The sequence below is a fragment of the Cryptomeria japonica genome, chromosome 6 (assembly GCF_030272615.1).
Source record: "Cryptomeria japonica chromosome 6, Sugi_1.0, whole genome shotgun sequence".
In the NCBI taxonomy this organism is placed as follows: Eukaryota; Viridiplantae; Streptophyta; class Pinopsida; order Cupressales; family Cupressaceae; genus Cryptomeria; species Cryptomeria japonica.
Genome location: NC_081410.1, coordinates 672,401,751 through 672,426,147, shown reverse-complemented (window position 1 = coordinate 672,426,147; position 24,397 = coordinate 672,401,751). Strand labels below are relative to the sequence as shown.

Here is a 24,397-nt window from a genome sequence, read left to right as displayed (position 1 = left end):
AACCAATTCAACAATTGGTATCAGAGCTTAGTCCCTTATTTGATAGCTTAACCACTTCAGGGAGGTCCTTTTTTGTTGTATAATGACACAGATGAGTATGATTGAATAATATCATTTGGATGAAGAATTTCAAACAGATCTTGAAGATCTGGAAAGTGTGAAATCAGAGAATGAAGAATTGAAAGAAAATATCAAAGAAGCAAATGAGTGTGTAATGAAGCTGGGAGGATAAATCTAGAAGTTCAATATGAGACATAAGGAAGTTAATAATCAGTTGAAGCAAACGAATGAAATTGTTAAAGATTTGATGTTGAAGATTGAGGAGAAAGACAAGAGAGAAGAAGCCTTGAAAGAATCAATCAAGCTAAAGACAAAAGAGTATGAGAAGTTGGAACAAGAAGTGAAGAAATTGAAGGCAGAAAGTAAGGCTCTTGAAAGAACCAAACTTTTGGAGGATTTCATTAATATGCAAAAAGCTCATTTAGACAAGGATGTACTAGGGTTTCAAACTGATGAATTTTCAAATCAGAATGATAAAGAAAAAAGAAAAGGTAAGGTAGTAACAGAGAAGAAACCTGAAGATGTAAGCAAAACCTAGAATGAGAGATCTACTGCAAGGAGACTACCAGTTCAACAACCAAATGCACAAAGGTACCCATCATTTAGTGGTTATTGTTTTCAATGCAATAAATTTGGTCATAAGGCTATAGACTGTAGAAGCATTCAATGTTACAGTTGCAAGAGGTTTGGTCATAAATCAAATTACTGTAGAAAGTGTGCTATGAGTCAGAATCTTAATTCAGTTGGAGTGAATAAGGTGAATAATAAATTTCATGAATATTTTCATATATGCAATGGCTATGGTCACAAAGCTAATTAGTGTAGATATAGAACACATTCAGTAAATTTAACACAAATAAACCTGAATTGTTACAAGTGCAAGCAATTTGGACATTATGCTAATCAGTATAGAAATGAAGGTGCTATGGAGAAGTCTACTAAGAAGAATATGATGAAGGCTAATGAATCAAATAAAAAGGAATTCATGGTTTGGAGAAAGGAGGTGAATAATGAGAGTAAACCTGGTGTACCAGAATCTGATGCAAGCACCTCTTCCTCTGATAACTGAGCTTATTTCTTTTGCTCAAGGGGAGTTTTTAAAAAAAAAAAATTTCGTCCCCTCTTTCTAAGTTAGTTCATGTTGTTGGTCTGCAATGACTGTGTTTGAGATGTAATCCAATAATTCAATGTTTGTGCTTACATCATCGACAAAACATCTTTTGGCAGAAAAACCCTAGAATGAATTGGTACTTAGATAAATTTGGGAATTTGAGATCATTTTCATCATTATGTGAAAAATAATTGTTTGAAGTGAAGAAGTAGCAGCTAAAATAGTGTAGAGAAAAGAAGCAAAGAAAGCAAGGAATCGAAGATGATTGTTGGAGAATCAAGCAGCGGAAGTTTTCAATCTCTGGGAAGGGTACAGCTAGATGAGTTTGACACAGACAAGATCAGAAAAATGGAAAGAAGTCTAAGTGAAGAAAATTTGCGGAAGGTTAAAGAGATAAGTCACAAAGGAATGGATTTACGGATTGAGTTTTTGTGGTTCAACAATGAGGATGTGATCAAGTTAATTTTGAGTCATTTGCAGAATGAATGTATCATGTTGGATAAACCCTATCCGAACATAAAGGATATTATTTTGGTTGTTACTATCTTGTGAGACAGTCAGAGTGTACTGGTTAATCTAATATAGTAAAGAACAAGGAAGTTGAAACCCTAACTAGTGTGATAGGTGATCAGAGAGTGTTGTTGATCGACAAAATTATTGATCTCATTGTGAGGTATGTTGCATATGGTATATCCTATAAGATTTATTTTAGAAATAGGGAAGGTTCTACATCGACCATTGTTGTATATGTTGTGAATAAGATTTCTATGGAAGATGTTGTGTTCGATTTGTGTGAATTGTTAAAGAATCATCTTTTAGAAAATATCAGAATGACAAAATATCAAAAATAGCAACTTTCTGAAAATAGAAAGTTTCCAAAAATAGTAAGTTTCCAAAATAGAAACTTTCATAAAATAAAAAGTTTTCAAAAATAGAAGTTTTTTGGAAATAGAAAATTTTTTAAAACAAAAATTGTCAAAAACGAAAAAGTTTCCAAAATTGGAAACTTTCTGAAATTTTTTGCAAAGAATTCTTCGATCTCTGATTTTGACGATATGACAAGTGATATTAAGATTTTAGGGCCTTCTGAACACAATGGTGACGTCTATTTCACTCTAGGGTGCCTAGATTTTTTAGCTACCCCCAGATTTTGCCTTTATTTTTTTGCCCTCAACCAATTTGAGTCAATTTTTTAACTGCCTCAATCTTGATGAGAATTCACCTTAGATTGGATCCTTCAAGCATGTGGAAATGAACTTGGTAGAAAAGCTCTGATACCATGTATAAATTGATGATCAGCCACAGGAGCCAAGAATCATCTACAAGCAAAACACCTATCACACAAAAGAGATAAAGAAAAGATTGTATTCTCTAGATCAACTAGAGAATTTTGTATTATACTCAAAGAATGATTGAAAATACAACAATATTGGAGGTATAATTACAATGAGGGAATGAATCCTTATAAAGGATGACTAAACCCTAGGTCCAAACCCTAATACTAAAATTAGGAGAACTAAAGAAACGTATAGTAGGAGTTAAATTAAGGACAACTACATCTAGAAGTAAAACTAAAAAAAAAAACCCTAGAAAATAAAAAGCACATAAGTTTAACTTAAGTAAAAAAGTAATTAAAGGACCTAATTAATAAATAATTTGATAATTATCCTAAAATTATTCTACTTCCATCAAAAGTAAAGTACCTCATAATGACCTTTGTAGTTTTGGCCTAGAAGGGTTTGATGGAACTTCTATCATAGCCTCCATACTTAGTCCTCACAAGCTTGTATTTCTCCCTCTCTTTGAAGAATTTATTCATGGTTGCTTCAGATGGATTTCAAGATGTTAAGCAAGCCTTCTAATATGTTTTATGCAGATTTACTGCTCCACTTAAAACCCATATTGAAATGTGTAGATTTTAGTTGGTCCTTTAATGTGGTAAAATGAGGGAGATCATGTGTATTTAAATGTGTTCAAATGAATACATTTAATAGTTTTAAATACATCACGTAAAGAATTTACTTGTGGAAAACATATATTTAGGATATATATAGCTATTCTACGTATAAGGATAAGGTAGGTATTTGATGGCAAGCCTCACTAGTCACTTAACCAATCAAACACAAATCAATCAACTTTTCTTATCATAGAAAATGGTTTGAACAAGAAACAAAAAGAGATTTATTTTCCTAAAATTAGGAACAAACAAATAATTGCAATTTCTTTCACTGTTGGAGGGATGGGAACAATTTCAAATCAAAACTCCAATATAGATTTGTATCATGAAACTAAATAATTATTTGTTGTTATTCCTCGACAATTACAAAGGTTCCTCGGTCAATACATTGGTAGCACTTAACAATTGGCTTCAACTATCATCTGACACTTCAAGACATTCATCTCTTCGACCAATGTCTCCTTTGCAAATAGTTTATGTGTTTTTCATTCTCTATCCAATTGTTCCTCTAACTATTGTCCTCCTTCATATAGTTTACCAGTCACTTCCATTTTCCAACGGTAAACCAACTCATGCCCTTTTGAATCCTCCCTAGAACGTTTGATTCCCATCCAATCAATGATCTAACTATCAATGCAAACCAACAAGTATGATTGCTAGGTTTGAAGAGCATAACGCCCAAGTCGTTAAATCCCCCTTTTAAAATAAATTCTTGTCACTGAGGCGATAGGAGGCAAAAAGTTCCCTTGCTTTCTATTTGCCAATGCAACAAGAGTAACTGGAGAATTGATGAATGTTGCAACTGAAAAAAAAATAACACCCAAAACCAAACAACCCAACAAAACCAAACAAAAACCAAAATATCAACAATAGGAAATAAAACCAAAAATTGCAAGAGCAAGATGCCCCTACATCAGACTCCCTGGGAGGAATGAATTCATGAGATCCTACTCATAAGATTAGCCACTGAATGGCCTATTTTATTGATCTCATCCTCTGTGAGCCAAGAAGCATCTTTAATAGGATGATTTCTCCATTTGACAAGATAGTGAAAATACTCATGCTTATGGGTCTTCTTCAACAACTTATTATCTAGAATGCATTCTATTTGTGGTGGAGCAGAGATTGTTGCAGGTTGATTTCCTAAAGATGAAATTATTGTCTCAAACCCATCCTCTTCTACATCCCCCTTATAAGGATATAAATCTGTTACATTGAAAATGGGAGATATATTTAGATCTGTAGGCAAGGAAATCTCATAAGCATTGGCAAAAAATTTCCTAAGGATGTGGCAAGGACCAATTTTCTTCATTTTTAGTTTATCGTACATCCCTGTAGGAAACCTCTCCTTAAGATGAGACAACACAAGATCTCCAACCTCAAATTGTAACTTCCTCCTCTTTTGATTAGCATATTGTATGTATCATCGATTGTTGTCTTCTATGTTCTGTTTCACCTTCTCTTAAGTATCATGAATGGCTTGGGCAAAGTCCTCCCCATCTGCACTCCTCTTCTCCATACCATCAAGATCATGAAGCTCAAAGATACCCCTTGGGTGCATACCATACACCACATAGAAAGGATTGAAACCTATACTTTTATTTGGTGAATCTTTATATGCGAATTTTTCTTGTACCAACATGAGATCCCAACTTCTAGGTGAAGTACCAACAAGACATCTTAACAAATTTACAAGGCTTCTATTGAAAACCTCGATCTGACCATCCATTTGTGGATCATATGTAGAACTAAAATTTAGATTAGTGCCCAATTTCTTCCATAGGGTCCTCCAAAAATGACCTACAAACTTTGTATCCCTATCAAAAATTATACTCCTTAGAGTTCCATGTATCCTTACAACTTCTTTAAAGAATAAATTAGAAATATTAGTGGCATCGCTAGTCTTCTTACATGGTATGAAATGAACCATTTTCAACAATCTATCTACCACCACAAATATTGAATCATTTCCTCTTTGTGTATGAGGCAAACCCAACATGAAATCCACACTTATTGAATCCCAAGGTCTGGTTGGAACCGATAATTATTGGTAAAGCCCAACATTTTGGCTTCTTCCCTTAGCAAGTTGACAAATCCTAAACTCCTCTACATATTTTCTCACGTCTGCATGCATCCTAGGTCAAAAATAATGAGTACTTATTTGCAAATAAGTCTCATCCTGTCCAAAGTGATTTTCTTCATCAATCTCTCCTCAAAAGTTTCCTACTCATCTTGCCCTTCTCTATTTCCCTCCTGTTCTTGTTCTTCCTTTTCTATCTCATCATCACTCACATCTACATCAAGGCTCCCTCTTCTATGTTCCCTTTCCAAGGCATCCATCCTCTCTATCAATTTCTACAACAATCCTTCATCATTACCTCTTCTGCCTCTTCCACGGGCTCCACCTCTGCCCATTCTCCTTGGAGGCATATTGTTCACACTCTCGAATTCCCAAACTCTATAGTCTTTAATACCAAAATGATGGAAAGCCTCACTAGTCACCTAACCAATCAAACACAAATCAACCAACTTAAATCGCAGCAAATGGTTTGAACAAGAAACAAAAAGAGATTTATTTTCTCAAAATTAAGAACAACCAAATACTTGTAATTTCTTTCACAAACAGAGAGATGGGAAGAATTTCAAATCAAAACTCCAATACTAATTTGTGATAGAAAACTAAATAATTGTTTGCTATTATTTCTCAACAATTACAAAGGTTCCTCAGTCAATACATTGGCACCACTTAACAATCGGCTTCAACTGTCATCTGACACTTCAAGACATTCATCTCTTTGGCCAATGTCTCCTCTATAGATAGTTTCTATGCTTTTCATTCTCTATCCAACTGTTCCTTTCACTATCAACCTCCTTCATATAGTTTACTAGTCACTTTCATTTTCCAATGGTCAACCAGCTCGTGCTCTTTCGAATCCTCCCTGGAACCTTTGACTCCCATCCAATCAACCGTCTAACTATCGATGAAAACCAACAAGTAGGATTGTTGGGTTTGAAGAGCATAATGCCCAAGGAGTTAAAGCCCCCTTCAAAATAAATTCTTGTCACTCAGGTGACAGGAGGCACAAAGTTCCCTTGCTTTCTGTTTGCCAAGGCGACAACAGGAAAGAAGAACATCCAACACCGAACAACCCAACAAAACCAAACAAAAACCAAAATATCAACAACAAAAAATTACAAGAGCGAGATTGTCCCTGCATCAGTATTGAGTTTATAGAAATATATACATATATATGGATTACAAGTATAGAATGATGAACCTACCTTTAAATAAAACTGTGTTTTTTATCATTATATAGATCATTTTCTCAAACTAGACCCGAAAAAAATGTAAATAGAAATTTAATACGAATAATATATTTCTCATGAAATTATAAATTTTACGTAATCTAAAACTGAAGATTTAGAGAATAAATAAATGAAAAGATCTCATTAAAGAATTCTAATATTTTTGCATTCAGTAAAGCACAACTGATTTAAACATCACAAATTTGTTTCTTAAGAAGAATTCAAGGCTGTCAAACTTATTATTACTAGGCAAAAGTGTGTTCTGGAAGTAGAAGCATAAACCAAAAGATCAAATATTACAGCACAAATTAATTGCAAAGAAATAAGTAAGAGAATAAAATGGAATAACAAAACAACACATAAGAAGCCAATTTACGTGGTAAAACCTTCACAACATCAATGAAATATCAACGAGGTAAGGGTATCGATATGTTGGGAACACGGTTGTCGTTGCACCAAAAGATCAACCTATCAATGCTTGCTACAACCACTAGACACATAGAATACACAGGAGGCGGTTAAGCCATGTTGCAAACCCATAGTTTGTGTTGCACATAGACCAAGGGTGCACACCTTTGCAACAATCTCTCCCTCAACACAAGCGGGGTTCGAACCTGTGACTCAGGTTTTGATAGCAATTGTTGGAAACACGGTTGCCGTTGCACCAAAACATCGAACTGTCAATGCTCGCTACAACCACCAGACACATAGAATACATGGGAGGTGGTTAAGCCATGTCACAAACCCATCACTTGTGTTGCACAGAGACCAAGGGCACACACCTTGCAACATGATATTCTTATTACTTGGAGATAACAATTACAAACTCCATAGGTAACTACCACTATCGGGTGGTGCTATAACTTTTACAAATTGAATTTACGATCTTATCAATTTTTCTTGCAACCTGCAATCCACACCAATTTCTCTTGCGATCTACAGTTCATATTTTTCTCAACATTGCCTTCATGACAACAAAGATATATAGAACATCTCTAAATTAGAATCAACATCCAACATAGAAATAACCTACTTAATTCTTAATTGCATTAATGAAATCAGATAACTTTGTCATAAGAAAAAATAGATATTTTAAAGATAAGACTAAATTAGAAACTTCTAATGTCTTCTTTTGTTGTCATTAACCTATAATTGTTAGGAACTCGAAAAACGGTGACCTGATATTTATCATCTTGGTAAAGCATGACAGAAAGCCCTGAAAGTTAAGTTTTGCTAAAGTCGTGTTGACACAGCCGTGAAAGTCACGTATACCAAAATTATGTGGACACAAAGCCTTCAAAGGAACGCACTTTTAGCCAAAATTGTGTTGAGACAAAGCCGTCGAAGTCATGTAAGGACTTGAAAGCCAGATTGCACATGCACAAAATCTATAGCGTAAATGCCGGCTTACGATCTTCTCAGACATGCAATTGAGATGATTTTCAAACGCAATACTTATCAACTCACGACTATTCCCTTTCGACCCTTCAAGTCGACAAACTTCATTCAAACCAAGATTAGTCGACTTGAAAGATTTTTTCTATGGAGGATAAATATTTTTCATTATAGATTTTTCTTTTTTTGGGTTTGGTTAAAAAAATATTATTTGATTAGTTATAAATGATAGGGAATCGAAAAAAATAACATTTGTTTCTTATAAATTCATTTTGATTCAGTTTGTTGACATGGTTAATCCAAAACAATATTAGTTAACTTCAAAAACAAATTATGAAAGATTTTATATCATCCACAAAAAACATTATTTAACTAGTTATAAATGATAGTTAATGTAATATCTATCATTTCACGACTATTTTTCTATTTTGATTTTTCTTTCTTAGAAGAACATTTTTTGAATAGTCATAAATGATAGAGAAACTAAAAAAATTTAACATTTGTTTCTCTCAAATACACTTTGGTGAATAGTTTGTTGTTCTTTAGCAATGTCTCAAGGTGATTCCTTTATAGATTTTCCAATTCCTAATGCATTTTTATGAATAAATTTTCACCAAAGATGAATTTTGGGAAGCTAATTTTGTTAGAGAATATAATTCATAACTAAATTATATTTGTGCTCTATACATGTCATAGATATTATAGATGTATTCATCTAGTTGTCTGTTAGATTGAGTTCATTTTTTAGTCTTTTGTAAATGTTGTCAAACAACTCAAATTAGTTGTCAATCGATTACAGTTGTTGTCGATATAGATATTAGTTTTATAGGAAGTTATTGAGTTATCTTCATACATAGAAATTTGTAATTCGCTGATGAATAAATCAATCAAATAATTTATTGTTATCGGTTCTCTAATTTAATTTGGTGTTATAGCAAGGTGATACTAAAGAGCCATCATCTAGTGTTAGTGCATAATGTTCCATTTTGTCACTTGTTGTTGCTACTATTAATCTTTTTTGATAGAGGATTAATTGATGGATCGAGTGATTGAGGAGACCCTCTAAATTTGTTGGTGTGTGGACCGACAATGGCAGATGATAACTAACTTATGCTTTGAGATTTCAACTATTATTATTAAGGGGGGGCATTAGAGAATATAATTAATAACAGAATTATAGTTGTGCTTTTACATGTCATAGATAATGTGGATGTATTCATCTATTTGTCTACCATTCTGAGTTATTATTATTAGTATTTTGTTTGTTTCAAACAACTAATGTTAGTTGATGATCAACTATAATTTCTTTCAATATAGTTAGTAATTTTATAGTAATTTGTTGAGTTATCTTGTACATATAAATTTGTAAATTGTTAATGAACAAATCAATCAAATATTTATTTTTTATTAGTTCTCTATTTAATTATTTTCACCATGGTCAATCAGAAGGAATCTTATATTGATAGTTCTCCTACGAAATTTATATTTTAGAATGTTGTGTATTTTGAAACCTTTCAATCCATGTCTTTAGTAAATCTAATAAACAAGGGAAACATAAATGTTCATATCCAACATGAATACTTATAAGACATCTACAATTGGAGGATCATCAACATTTTAAATTAATCCTACAAAATTATTTCCAAAGTATTGGCTCTCAAGCTTTATCATATGTGTTTGTGATTGATCCAACCTAAGAAAAATGGGTTCATAGAGTCTATGTTTATCTTGAATAATAATATTGTTATTTGAGAAGTTATAAAATTAGCTCTATGTTTATAGTATTTTTATCAATATTGACATTCGTAAAGCTTATGATCATGATGCATACCCATTTATCCTTACCATTCTCTAAGATCTTGGATTTGGGCCTAGATGCATTCAATGTATGCAATTGTTACCTATAAATGTATTGGATTATACTAGCATGAATCTCAATACTTTCAACCTTTTGGTATCTTCCTCTCTATTAATCTTATATGTCCCCTTACTTCATCTATATATGTGCTTACTAGTTAAAGGGTTTGTATGTCTTCTTACCTTGCATGTGATTTCTCCCTCCCTAGTCAAACCTTGGATTTCTCTTCCCACTTCTCAAATCCTTTGGTTAATGGTTAATTTTCCAACAAATTTTTTCTTACTCTCACTCAAGATGAGAATAATATCAAGCAAGTGCTTCATTGTTTGGATTTTTTTCTCTATTTCAAGCATTTAATGACAAAAGGTGTTAGAACCAATATTTTCTTCTCAATCTTAGTTAGCTTGACATCTTTGGTTGCAAATGGATTGAACATGAGGAATTTTTTCACTTTCTAGGCATACCCTTTTATTTTAAAGCTTCCCCTTCTACTCTTTGGTAGGTTGTTATTGCTACAACTAAAAATATATATAAACAATGGGTTTATGAAGCCTCTTTCATTGGCTAGTATACTCCAAATTTTCTCCAAAATTTTGGCCACCATTCATGTATATTGTTCTTCCTACTAGGTGCCTTCAAAATATTCTTATTTAAATTTTGGGGAGCTACACTATTATTTTCTCTAGGCCTCTAGAAATGATCACGATAATTTCAATCAAGTTGCATGGGATTACTATTTATGTTTTTTTTTTTATTTAGAGGAAAGCATAGAGTAAACACTTAATGGAGTCTCTAGTAATTTTTTTAAGAAACCTTGTATGATCTATTTTTTGTATAAAATTAAAATGTGTGATCTCTTTTATAGGCACTATTTTAAAAATAGAATGAGAAAGGAAAGCTATTTCTTGTGTTCTACATGTATTCCCTATGACCCATTTTTTTGAAATTGGTTCATTTAGTTGTGTAGGATTGTGATAGGGAGATTCTCACAAAAAAATGCAATTTGACTTATACATTAGAAGTAGGTCTCATTGAGGGCTTCCTTGTTTCTCCTATGCCCTTCTCTCCTTGTTTGAACCAATATCAACCTCCCAAAATGCTTTGGAGAAATCTCTATTAGTGTGTTTGCTCTAGTTACTCAATCAAGGTTAGGACTCACAAGAGTAAATCCAACCATCAACATGTCAAATTCTTTATCCCTCACTTGCAAGGGACTAGGAGGAGTCTAAGATGGTTCAACAACTCCTACCATGTGGTTTTGAATTTTGTTTCCCTTCATTTCTCTATCACTTTCATAGGTTCCTATTTTCAAGGCCTGGTATCCTTATGAGCCCCTTTTAGCCCTACCTTCATTGTTTTTCCTCTTTTGTGCTAAAATCTTCCAAATGACCCTCTAAAAACTTTGATGATTTGAACACCCATTTGGACACCTGATATATCCATACAACTATGACCCACAAATTGGCTCTTTATAAGTGTTTTAGGCTTAATAGCATTCTCCAATTGGGTTTACTATTCTCCACACCTTGTCAGAGCTCCCTACTCATGATGGAGCACTGTATAAAACTCAACTTCAATGCCAAACACTTGGCACTATCAGATTAAGTCAACCCTGCAAGAAAATTTGACAATAGCAGTCATACTCCTAGTCGGGCTATGGCACAACTCACCTAGAGCATGATGGACAAATGATCCCAAGCAACTTCCAGGACAAAAAAATGAAATATTTACACTATTTACATACTCCATCACATTAATCCCTAAGGGCATATAGGAACCACAAAGTAAATTCAAGTTGGAGCCATTCTTTTGGGCTTAAACCCCTTGCTCAGGCTGAGAGTAGTAAAATAAGAAAGAATTTCAAAACACTAGTTAAATCTACACAAATAAATGTCACAATTACTTTCTAAGCACTACACTAGTACTGACTAAGCACCCATGAAGGTATAGTAGGGAATCTAATCCATCCAGTATGGACTACAATAAGTAATTTGCCAAATTTTGTGAAAACAAGAAAATGCTTGAAGTTGCTTATTATTTGATTATTTTGACCTTCCAACCCACTTACAATGATTTGAAAGGCCTTATATGTTCCTAATCACTCACAACCAACCACCCATCAGACTTCTAACCACCGATTTGAGCATTTTTCAAAAATTGCTCACATTGTTACAAAATATTGTCAAGCAAACATGACAACTTTTGCTCCACAATGCATTTTTGTAACTTGTGCATATCTACACACTGTTAACCCCCTACAATGGTTTCCTAACATCAAACCAACATTTACAAAATCCTTATGAGGCCTTACAAGGATTTTTACACAATTTTTCTATATGATGTCATTTTAGGCTTACAAAGACACATTGGCCAAAACTAAGAAAATAAGTTAACACTAGAGACAATCAAACTACAAATAAAATTAAAACACACTTTTGGAACTTTCTATAGTCCTTTATTCACTCATTGACCCAATGAAGACCATTCACTCCAAAATTGCGAAAATTCATCAAGAAATCTAGGTGCTCCTGCACCATACTCCCCCAATGAGAAAGAAGTCAAGTGACCCCTTTTTGGAAAAAGAGAGATCAATTCCAAACTTGGGAAAGTCTTCTTCAGGTACCCAAGTGGCCTCAGATTCTAGAAAATGTTGTCATTTAACGAAATGCTCCATGTAGTTGGTGTGCCTAGTCTTCTTGAGGATTCTTGAATCCAACACCTTCTCGGCTTGTAGCATGGTTGGAGGTGGTAAAGGCAGATCTAAAAGTGACTGAGAGACATCTGAAACTCTAGTGCCCTCCTCTAGAATCATGCCTTTGTTCTACACCAAGTTTGTAACATTAAAAATAGGAGACAAAGCTATGTCCCCAGGTAGATCAATTTTGTAAGCATTTTGCCCATACTTAGCCAAAATCTTACAAGGCCCAATCCTCCTCATTTCAAGATTGATAGGGACACCTTTTTTAAGCCTTTCTTTTTTCAAGTGGACCATTACCAAGTCACCAATAGAAAATTGTACATTCTTCCTCTTTTCATCCACTTTGTCCTTGATTCTTTAATCTAGTTTTCTTGTAAATTTTTCCTAATTTGCTCATGAATCTCCTTCATGGACTAATCCATGTCAATATAATGTCCACTCATCTATTCCATACTTATAAAGTCTCTAAGTTCCAACACACCTCTTGGATGAATCCCATAAACTACCTCAAAGGGACTCTTATCGGTTGATCTATTCATACTGTCATTATAAGAAAATTCAGCTTGATGGATAATTTGATCCCAAGCTTGACCATACTCCTTTGTCAAACATCCAAGAAGGTTCCCAAGTGTCCTATTTACCACCTCTATTTGGCCATCTGTTTGGGGATGGTATGCTGAGCTAAAAGACAAGTTAGTACCCAATCTTTGCAATAAAGTTTTCCAAAAAAGACCAATGAATTTGGTATCTCTATCTGACACTATACTGATTGGAAAACCATGAATCCTAATGACTTCTTTGAAAAAAAAATGATAAATATGGCTATCATCATGAGTCACCTTACATGGAATTAAATGGGCCATTTTACTAAATCTAACTACCACAACATAGATACTATCAAATCCAATTTTGGTCTTGAAACACAAATTTGTCCTCCTTTAAATAAAAGACCATCTCTCAAAGTAAAATCTGCATATTCACTATGAAAATGATTCTTAAACTCTTGGCAAACCTTGTAGATGTTTGTAAAATCTTTATCATCTTGCTATAGCCCTTCAAAACTATCAAATCCAATGCTCTTGAGCTGTACTTCTTGAACTGTTAGCAACCTTCTACTTAAACCTTCCTTATGCTTAATGGTAAAAGTATAAGATTGCAATTACTCTACCCATTTGATATGCCTATGATTCAACTTTTCTTGGGAGTTGAGGAAACTAAGAGCTTGGTTATCAGTATAAAGCACAAATTATTTAGGCAATAGGTAATGCCTTCATTTTCTAAGTGATTGAACAAGTGCATATAACTCCAAATCATAGGAAGAATACCTATTCTTGGCTTCATTGAGCTTTTCACTAAAAAATGCAACCGGTCTATTGTCTTGACTTAGGAGTGCTCCAACTGTTATGTTGCTTGCATCACATTCTATGGTGAAGAGTTTATCAAATATTGGGAGAGAAAGGACAAGTTGAGTAGCCACCTTTGTCTTCAAGAGTTCAAATCCCTTTTGTGCCTCTTTTGTCCATTGAAACTTAGTCTTTACACCTCCTTTGAGTGTATCAAGCATAGGTGCACATATCTCATTGAACCCTCCGATGAAATTCCTATAAAACTATGCCAAACCATGAAAACTCCTCACTTCAATTGTTGTTCTAGGTGTAGGCCAATTGATTATTGCTTCCACCTTTGAGGTATCCATCTTCAAATCACCACCTGAGATTACAAACCCAAGATATACCAACTCCTATTTCATGAACTCACATTTCTCCAAATTGATAGTTAGTTGCGCATCACATAATTTCTTCAATACAATCTCTATATGCATAAGATGTTCTTCTTTAAACTTACAAAAAATCAAGATGTCATCTAGATAAACAACAACAAATTTACTAATTTAATCCTTGAGCACTTCATTCATGAGTCTCATGAATGTGCTATGGGCATTTGTGAGTCCAAATGGCATAACAAGCCATTCATAAAGACCTTCTATGGTTTTGAATGTTGTCTTCCACCACTCATCTCCCTCTTTGATTCTGATTTGGTGGTAGCCACTCTTGAGGTATATCTTGGTGAAATACTTAGCACCCCCTAAACAATGCATCAAATCAAATCTTCAATTCTTGGAATAGGAAACCTATACCTGATTGTAATCCAATTGATGGCTCTTGAGTCAATACAAAGCCTCCAAGTACCTCCCTTCTTTGGTGCCAAAATGGTGGGAACTACACATGGGATGATGCTCTTTCTTATCAGAACATTATCCAAAAGTTCTTGGATTTGCTTAGCCACTTCTTTGATCTGCTCTGGTGTCATTTTGTTGGTTGCTTTATTAGGCAATGAGGCTCTGGGTATGAAGTCAATTTGATGACTTATGGCTTGTTGAGGGGGAAAAGTAGCAGGTGTTCCATCACTTATGATCTCCTTGAACTTATTGAGTATTTTTTGTACTTCATCAGGGATACAAGCTTTTTTATCCTTCTTTTCTTCTTTTGGTTTCACAACAAGTGCAAACCCCCACTTTGATAGGGAGTCTCTCACAAAGTAGTACAATTTGACTTATACATTCTAGAAGTAGGTCTCATTATGGGCTTCCTTGTTTTTCCTATGCCCTTCTCTCCTTGTTTGAACCAATATCAACCTCCCAAACTCCTTTGGAGAACTCTTTATCAGTGTGTTTTCTCTAGTTACTCAATCAAGGTTAGGACTCACAGGAGTAAATCCAACCATCAACATGTCAAATTCTTTATCCTTCACTTACAGGGGACTAGGAGGAGTCTAAGATGGTTTAACAACTCCTACCATGTGGTTTTGAATATTTTTTCCCTTCATTTCTCTATCGCTTTCATAGGTTCCTATTTTCAAGGCCTAGTAGCCCTTTGAGCCCCTTTTAGCCCTACCTTCACAGTTTTTCTTCTTTTATGATAAAATCTTCCAAATGACCCTCTAAAAGCTTTGATGATTCAGATACCCATTTGAACACTTTGCAATATTTAAGGGATGAGGTGGCCTGATATATCCATACAGTACGACCCCCAAATTGGCTCTTTAGAAGGGTTTTAGGCTTAATAGCTTTCTCCAATGGGGTTTACTATTCTTCACACCTTGTCAGATCTCCCTACTCATTCTGGAGCACTTTATAACACTCAAATTCAATGCCAAACACTTGGCACTATCATATTAGATCACCCCTGCAAGAAAAATTGACAGTAGCAGTCATGCTCCTAGTCGAGCTATGGCAGAGGTCACCTAGAGCATGATGGACAAATGATTCCAAGAAACTTCCAGGACACAAAATAAAATATTTACACTATTTATAGACTCCATCACTCAAATCCCTAAGGGCATAGAGGAACCACATAGGAAATTCAATTTGGAGCCATTCTTTTGGGCTTAAACCCCTTGCTCAGGCTGAGAGTGGTAAAATAAGAAAGAATTTCAAAACACCAGTTAAATATTCACAAAGAAATGTCACAAGTAGTTTATAAGAACAACACCAGTATTGACTAAGCACCCATGAAGGTACAATATAGAATCTTCCATCCAGTATGGACTGCAATAAGTAATTTGCCAAATTTTGTGAAAACAAGAAAATGCTTGAACTTGCTTATTGAGGAATTTGATTATTTTGATCTTCCAACCCACTTACAATTATTTGAAAGGAATTATATATTAATACTCACTCACAAACAACCACCCCTTGGGCTTCTAACCATCAATTTGAGCATTTTTCAAAAATTGCTCACATTGTTGCAAAATTTTGTCAAGCAAACATAATAACTTTTGCTCCATGATGCATTTTTGTAACTCGTGCATATATACACACTCTTAACCCCCTATGATGGTTTCCTAACATCAAACCAACATTTCCAAAAGCCTTATGAGTCCTTACAAGGAGTTTTACACAATTTTTCTATATGATGCCATTTTAGGCTTACAAAGGCACATTGGCCAAAACTGGGAAAATAAGTTAACACTAGAGACAATCAAACTACAAATAACCTTAAAAAACACTTTTGGACCTTTCAATAGTCCTTTATTCACTCATTGACCCAATAAGGATCGTTCACTCCGAAATTGTGAAAATTCATCAAGAAATCTAGGTGCTCCTGCACCAGATTGATAGGTCAAGATAGGTGATAATTGAATGATTTATCTTACATCTTTCACACATTTCAACTTGGTTCTTACAAATTTCCATATAGTGTTGAGGAAACTATGATTAAATGATAGTTTAAATAAGGCATATTACGTAACTAGTTTCACCTTAGGAACTATTGACACCTTATTACTTAAGATTACTTAGGTCATTTACTATTTGCATCTCATATCATAGGATTAATACACTTTTCATGATCTTAGTTTGTCTTAGGATTTTATTTATGTTTCGATCATTTTCTATATAGGAAGGTCATCTTACTATTTCTTTAATCGCTCTAATATTTTGTATTCATTACTTTCTAGTAATATAACAATTATTTCTATTTTATCTCTTATGTGAAAGGTAGTTGTTCTTACTAATTAGATTATTTCTATTATGAGTTCTTCTAATTATCCAAAATTAAATATATTTATTTTCTATGATCCCAACTTGTGTGTTTTATGAGAGTAATAGAAATTCATGAGTTCATCTCAATAGTCAAATGGAATTCCACAAGATTTAGCATTATTGTCATTAGATTTTTACCATCTACAAGACTAAATGGTGTGTTATTTTTATTTTTTTTTAAGATTTTAAGCATAAACATTTTGGATCACACTCTATGATTCATTTTCAAGATTCTAGAGGGATTAGGGAGATTAAAAAATAGGCTAGTTGTAAACCCTAAGTAACTAAAAAGAAAACAAAAAGGGGTGAGAGAGGAGGTTGCATAAGGTACAATGAATTAAAAAATGATTTCCTATTTTTTTTAATTGACATTGTCTAGCTTCTTGTATCTCATGCAACATCCACTCTCTCACCCTTGGGTAAAATTACAGAGCTATGTCACACTTAAAGATAAATTATCAACATAACTGAATTTAAGTACTTCTATCTAAAATTTTATTTTGGTCAAACATATGGTCTAGCTAGATTCATTCTAGCTAACTTGGATATGGGCCACGAATTTTCCAATTGAAAATGTCTACTAAATCCATATTTTATACCACTTCAGAGTTAATCACCAAAAAAATAAAATTATTTTAAAAATTCATTGTTTCAACAACTCCTACTCATATAAATAATATTTTTTAAAATACCCTTTAATAGATCTATATGTGAATTTTTCTAAACTATATATCTTTTAATATTTTAATTGTATATTCTATTTTTTTGAAATTAGGTCATGAGCACTAAAATATAAGGTTGTTTACATTTTCAAGGAAAAATACTAAAAGTTATTTTAAAATTTGAAAACAATATGATGCGGTAGAGAAAAGAATCTATGTCAAGATGATATAACTATTTATTTATTTTAGATAAACAATTAAGATAAATTGTAATTCCAAATGGAAAGAGTTATATTTTAGTAAATGAAAACTTTTTAATTTATTTAAAAACATACATTTACAAAAATGGTGAAAAATATATCCATGCACTAAAGTTTCAAGTTGTCAATACACACAAAAGAATTGAAGAAAAAAAGATAAAATTTATTATATAAAGAGTGATGCTCCATGTAACTTCAATGTTAACAGTATATCAACAACTAAATTTTAGTTTTTACTTAATAAAAAAATGTATTCAAATAATTTTTAACTAAAAAAAAAAATTATAAACTTAAAATTTAATAAAAATAATTATCTCCAAATACATGAAGATAATCATCGATCATCAAATGATAAATTGACATCACTGCAAAAAATCCCGTTGAAAAGTGTAACCAAGCTCTCTAGGAATCATGATAACCATCTCCTATCAATAAAACCCAATATGTCAATGAACTCTCATTGTAGATTGAACAAAATCTAAGAGCTCATCCATAGAAGTGATAAACATTACAAAAGACCATCCCTCTTCTAATCAAATATTATCCATGACTCGCTAGACACTGCAACAAGAAAAAATTGGAACCAAATTATTAAAACAAAGAAGATAGAATGTGTATTATGTAACTGCATAAAGATCTCATTGAAAGTGATACTAACTTGTCCTAAAAAATATAGCTTTTTACCCCTAACTCAATGTTTTTTGTTCTGACTTAATTAATATTGGTGGTGACCTCTCATCTATAATTAATTGATGATATACACATCACTTTGGAAGCCCCCATTTTAATCAAATGTGTAAATATTGAATTGATAATAAATGATGGCCTTCTATTGATAATCTAACTATTTAACACCTTCCAAATTGTTGAGAACCTTCTACTAAGTATCAAGAATGATAATGTCTTCTCCTACCTATACTTATCAAATGTAATTTTCCCTAATTAGACCATGTACAAATTTATGATGTAAAATTTATCTATAGGATAGATGAAGGTGAATGACCATAATTTCTACGATGCCTTACCATTATCCTCAAGATGGTATCAGCAATGAAGTAATGTATTAGATTATGGGTAAATAAGCCACATTTTAAGATGCATGCCTATTTATTATTAAATTATTACATATATTACTCAATATGTTTTCTTTGGTTTGATATGTAAGAAAGTACTAGTGGTGTATCCTTGATGTGGTAACCTATTACTTATACTAATACCACATACTATTATTAGTACCTTATTTTGGCATATGCTAATGGCTCTTGATATTATGTTTCAATGGGATAGATTTTTGGTGTGGAGAAGCAACCTAATGTGTTATTCCATTTAAGATAAACCATAATAACCTTGTTTACCCTCATCAAATGTATGTTAGTAGTAGCATTTGTGACATGGACCCTTAGTTGTGATTCTTGTGACACTCTTTCTACCTCACTGAGATATTATTGATCTACTATTGTATTTGGATAGATGTGGGAATTTTCATATTATAGATATCCTAAATAATACAACTTTAGTTATATTATTCCTAGAGGAGAATTTAACTAAAATTTTTGGTAATCACATATTTTGGCTAGTGAGTATTTCCTATCCTTTTTCAAAGAAGTTTCCTAGAGGAGAATTGTTCCTATAAGTCTACTTTGTGTTTCTAGCATCTTAGTTCAAGTGGTCCTTTAGAGATTTTGAAAGAATTTCACCTTCTCATATGCAACCCTTTAGTGTAGGTACCTATGTCTTTCTTGTTGTGCCTTTGGTCCTATGGGCATGTGCTTTTGTCCAGTTGTCTTAGTGGCATTGCCACATGATTAGTGAAATCATCTACTTGTGTCTTCTATGTTAATATTTATTGACTTTGTATGATCATAGCTTGCTTTCACATCACATTCTAGAATGTTGTTATGAGACGCTCAATGTGTATAGTGCGTGGATGAATATTTTGAGCATGTGTAAACATGATTACTCAACATATTAACTACTAATATTTTGATATGAATCTTGAACATTAGACACTTTCAAAAGTGAAAGAAAACATTTTCTACGATTCTATCTCACCAAGCATTCATTATTCTAAGTTGATTTGTACTTTGTTTAATTAAACCCCTAGGGAAAACCTATTTTCCTTCGGGATTTTGAGAATACATGAATAAAAAATTATTGGGGAGAATGTTTTCCCTTAAACAAGTGTGCATTCTTGAAGGTAGTGTCACATTCGGATACGATGTTTCGAGAATAATCTGTTGAAAATGGGCTATTTTTCAAGTCAATAGAAGTTGGGTGTGCTGTTTGAAGTCTACTGATCTTTCCAGTACCTAGGAAAAATTAAACCACCAAGGATTACAAATATCGGCAACAGATTTCTTCAAATTCTCGGAATTGTAAGACAAACAAGTGCTGAAAGAAAATGGTCTGGTTCCTCAAAGATCACTGTTTGAAACGTTTCATTTAGCTCTTGCTGTGCTTATTCTCCAGGGCAGTTGCAATTTATTTGTTGATGGTGGAGACTCCCTGTCTTTGGGGGCTTCTCTGAGGGGAAAGCAGACCATAACTTCAAAGAATGGTACGTTTGCATTGGGATTTTTTAATCCAAATGGAACCAACAACTGGTATATTGGCATCTGGTATACTCAGATCCCAGACAAGACCATCGTTTGGGTGGCTAACAGAGAAACTCCCATCACAGACATGCCCGGCGTTTTTACGCTCTCTTCAACTGGTTATCTCACTGTCTCTGATTTGCAAGGAAAAGTCATGTGGTCGAGTAATAAAACTCAGCAAACAAAGGCGTCCAGGGCTTCCATACTGGACAATGGTAATTTTGTTCTTTTAGGTGCCCAAAACATTTCTGAGATTGTGTGGGAGAGCTTTGCGAATCCCACGGATACAGTTTTGCCTACCGTGAAGTTTTGGAAGGGCTTGAAAGTAAACTCTTGGAAGAGTTCCATGGATCCAGCACCCGGGCCCTTCTTTGCCCAAATAAATCCATCCCCAGGAAAAACTGACGTTTTATTGCAGTATAAAAATGGTGTTTCATATTACAGCACGGGAGAATGGAATGGTAGCTACTTCGCCACTTTGCCAGGGTCTCCAGCTTCTTCCATTGTGAAGGAGGAATTCAAAGTGTTCTCTTCCACAAGAATGTATTACAGTTTTAAGGTTGCACCCCAGGCTGGTATGATGATGGTCAGAGTCAACTGGAAAGGCGAGCTATCAGTCTACCATTGGATTAATAATGGCTGGAACGTGAATTGGTATCAACCCCAATTAAGAGGTAGCGTGTATGGTATGTTCGGCACTTATGGAGTGTGTTCCACCCAAGAAATCAGTCAGCCTTGCAGATGTGCGGAAGGCTTCCACCCAAGAGATGCTACTGCCTGGCGTTCTCAGGAGTGGTGGTCAAGCGGTTGTGTTCGGCGTACTCCATTACAATGCTTTGCCATCAATGGCAGTGGGAGTGATACAACGGATGGTTTCCTCCAAATCAGTAATTATACCTTGTCTGATCAAGAAGCTATTCAAAATACCCCCGAGTCGACTCTACTAGTATGCAAAACTGCTTGCCTCAACAATTGCTCCTGCACGGCCTTTGCTTTCGCTGATTCTAATTGTAAATTGTGGTTTGGCGATCTGTTAAGCATGCGGACTAAAGCCACTTCATCTGGTGGCCAGCCCTTGTTCATTCGATTGGCTGCTTCCGATGCGTCACAGTTGTCAGCTCATGCAGGAAGAAGCAGCAGCAGAGTACTTGTGCTCTCCATCTCAATTCCTTTGGGCGTTGCCATTTTGGGCATTCTGTTTATCGGTGCATGGTTGTTTATTCAGCGCAGGCGCAAGAGACTGCTTCAGAATGTCGAGAAGTACGACACTCCGACATCGCTCACAACATTCACCTACAAAGAGCTCAAAATTGCAAGCAACAATTTCGCTCATAAGTTGGGAAAGGGAGCATTTGGCTCTGTCTTTAAGGCAACTCTGCGAGACAACACACTTGTAGCCGTGAAAAGATTAGAGGGTTCCGCACAAGCAGAAAAGCAATTCCGTGCAGAAATAAGCACCATTGGAAACATACATCATGTGAATTTGGTGGGACTCCTGGGATTCTGCGTGGAGGGGTCTAAAAGAATGCTTGTTTACGAGTACATGCAAAATGGGTCTCTCAATTCTTTCTTGTGCCGCAGATCCAAAGAAGAAGGCAAGGTGCTGGACTGGAATACCAGATTCAGAATCGCTTTGGGCACTGCAAGAGGGTTACTTTATCTCCACGAAGAATGCAGAGATCGCATCATCCATTGTGATATCAAACCAGAAAATATTCTTCTAGACACGGATTTCTATCCAAAAGTGGCTGATTTTGGGCTGGCAAAGCTTGTTGGCAGAGATTTCAGCAGAGTGCTGACAACAACAAGAGGAACAAGGGGTTATTTGGCTCCCGAGTGGCTGACCGGCTTGCCAATAACAGTGAAGGTGGATGTATACAGCTTCGGCATGACCCTGCTCGAAATAATCTCAGGCCGACGAAATAGTGATTTGAGTGTGCAGGAATCTCAATGCTATTTTCCGACTTGGGCAGCAGCTCAAATTCTCAAAGGAAACACCATGGGTCTTGTGGATGAAAGGATTGCAGACATGGCAGATGTTGAAGAGGTGAGAAGAGCAGCTATGGTAAGCATTCTGTGCATTCAAAAGGATGAAAATGGGAGGCCAAGCATGGCTCAAGTTGTGCGGATATTGGAAGGCAAATCAGAAGGTGACGTGGAACAATATGAGAGGTCTCTGCAACGCTGGTCGATGATCATTCAGTAGAATAAATTCGAACCCGATGCGGTTGTTTATTGCTGCATTTTCCTCCCATCAAAATTGGCGTGGAACAATATGAGACGTGGTTAGTAGAAATTCCTAGTAGTTATTATCTAAATATATTATAAAGACGAAGTATAATAAGTAGTTAGTACTGTATTACTTATAAGAAGTTAAATATTACTATTAATTAGTTTAAATATTGGAAGGTTCTGAGTATATTAATTTGGGAGAGGCCCGAATTAAATAGTGAAAGATTATTTTATAGTGTAAATTATTATATTTTGATTGTTAATAATAAATGATATCATATTATAGTTGTAAATTGTTTGGGATTTTATTTTCAAATAAAGAGGTTTTTTTTTAAAATTTGTGATTTCATTTTTAATTCTTACAAAGATATGAAATGAGAATGGAAAAAGAATTGGTGAGAATTTATGTTTGTCTACTTTATGAGAATTGAAAAATAGAAATTTGTATTTAATACATTAATTATGATTTAAACAATGATGACAAGAAAGAAATAAAATAATGTAATATCATCATTTAATCACATTTGTTTACTATGTATGATGTCTTATGAAAGATTGAATTTTTCTCATCCATTGTTATTCTTGTTGTTATCGTAATCAACCACCCTTATAAGTATTCTACATCTTAACACTTAGCTTGTTGACATATCCAATGTTTTTCGTTATGGCATAGGTATTGATGTTTCTTATATCTATAAATAACCGTCCGAACTAAAGTCGTAGTAACAATGTTAGTGGGAGGCTTAGGCCTACTTTGTTAAGATTATTGTTGCATCCTCGTGTAACTTATTGAACAATTCAAAAATTCCCCTACTAATTTGTTTAAGAACACATGATCCTTTCCTCTACAATTATGAGTTCAATTCCCATCTTGTCATTTTGTAGATAAATAACATTTTTAAGAATATTTTCATAATAACCCAGCCTATTAGAGAAGAAAGAGGCTATAGCTTTAATTTATGTAATATACTTTCAGAGATTTATGTTGTTATCATGTGTTGGAGAAAAAAAAAATATTTATATTTTTTATTTTCTTAAATTATTTTACATTTAGCTTGGACCTTATCTAAAAATATGCTATCTTAGTACTTAAATTCAAATTATTTTGCACAAAAGTTTTGATTAATTAAATTTAAATTATTTTGCAGACAAGTTCTAATTAATTAAATTTAAATTATTTTGCACACAAGTTAACAAAATTTAGAATATTCATTAGTTTTTAGTCATATTAGTTCTATTTGTAATATAGAAAAAAGTCACAATTTTAAACTTGTAAATAAAATAAAATAAGTGAGAGAATTAGAAGGGATGTGTATGTTTATAAAAATTAGAATTGTCTAAATGACAAACTAGATGCAAAAATAGAAATAAAAAATATGAAGAACTTGTTACCAAAAGATGGAGCTCATTGCCTAGGATGGTATTGAAATCCATAAACTATCATATAATGTGTTGTAGTTCTTTGTACATGTTTTCATCTTAATTTCATGTTATTATCCAAAAAAATTATAAAATCCAAATTAAAGTAAGTAGATTTCCTATATATATATAGATATATGTATGTATGTATGTATGTATGTATATGTATATATATATTATTTTATTTTATTTATTTTAAAATTACATATTTGATTTATATATTTATATATATACATTTAATTATTTAATTAGTTTTTCAATTTGAGTGTTTAGTGTTAAGGTTTATTTGTTAATTCTTTTTT

At 33.7% G+C, this 24,397-nt stretch overlaps 1 protein-coding gene across 1 annotated transcript; it reads left to right on the top strand.

Annotated features, from left to right (window-relative positions):
- Positions 1 to 1,432: 1,432 nt before the first annotated feature.
- On the top strand, positions 1,433 to 22,650 carry LOC131080081 (G-type lectin S-receptor-like serine/threonine-protein kinase At2g19130). The gene is made up of 2 exons (XM_058018176.2): positions 1,433 to 1,555; positions 20,320 to 22,650. Exons 1-2 carry the CDS (start codon positions 1,433 to 1,435, stop codon positions 22,648 to 22,650), a joined length of 2,454 nt encoding a protein of 817 aa, XP_057874159.2.
- Positions 22,651 to 24,397: the final 1,747 nt, after the last annotated feature.

Excerpts from the sequence above, each read along its gene's own strand:
- LOC131080081 (XM_058018176.2), top strand. The coding sequence starts at position 1,433 with ATGATTGTTGGAGAATCAAGCAGCGGAAGTTTTCAATCTCTGGGAAGG. Across the intron at positions 1,556-20,319 it reads GTGAAGAAAATTTGCGGAAG|GGCAGTTGCAATTTATTTGT; the intron begins GTTAAAGAGATA and ends CTTATTCTCCAG.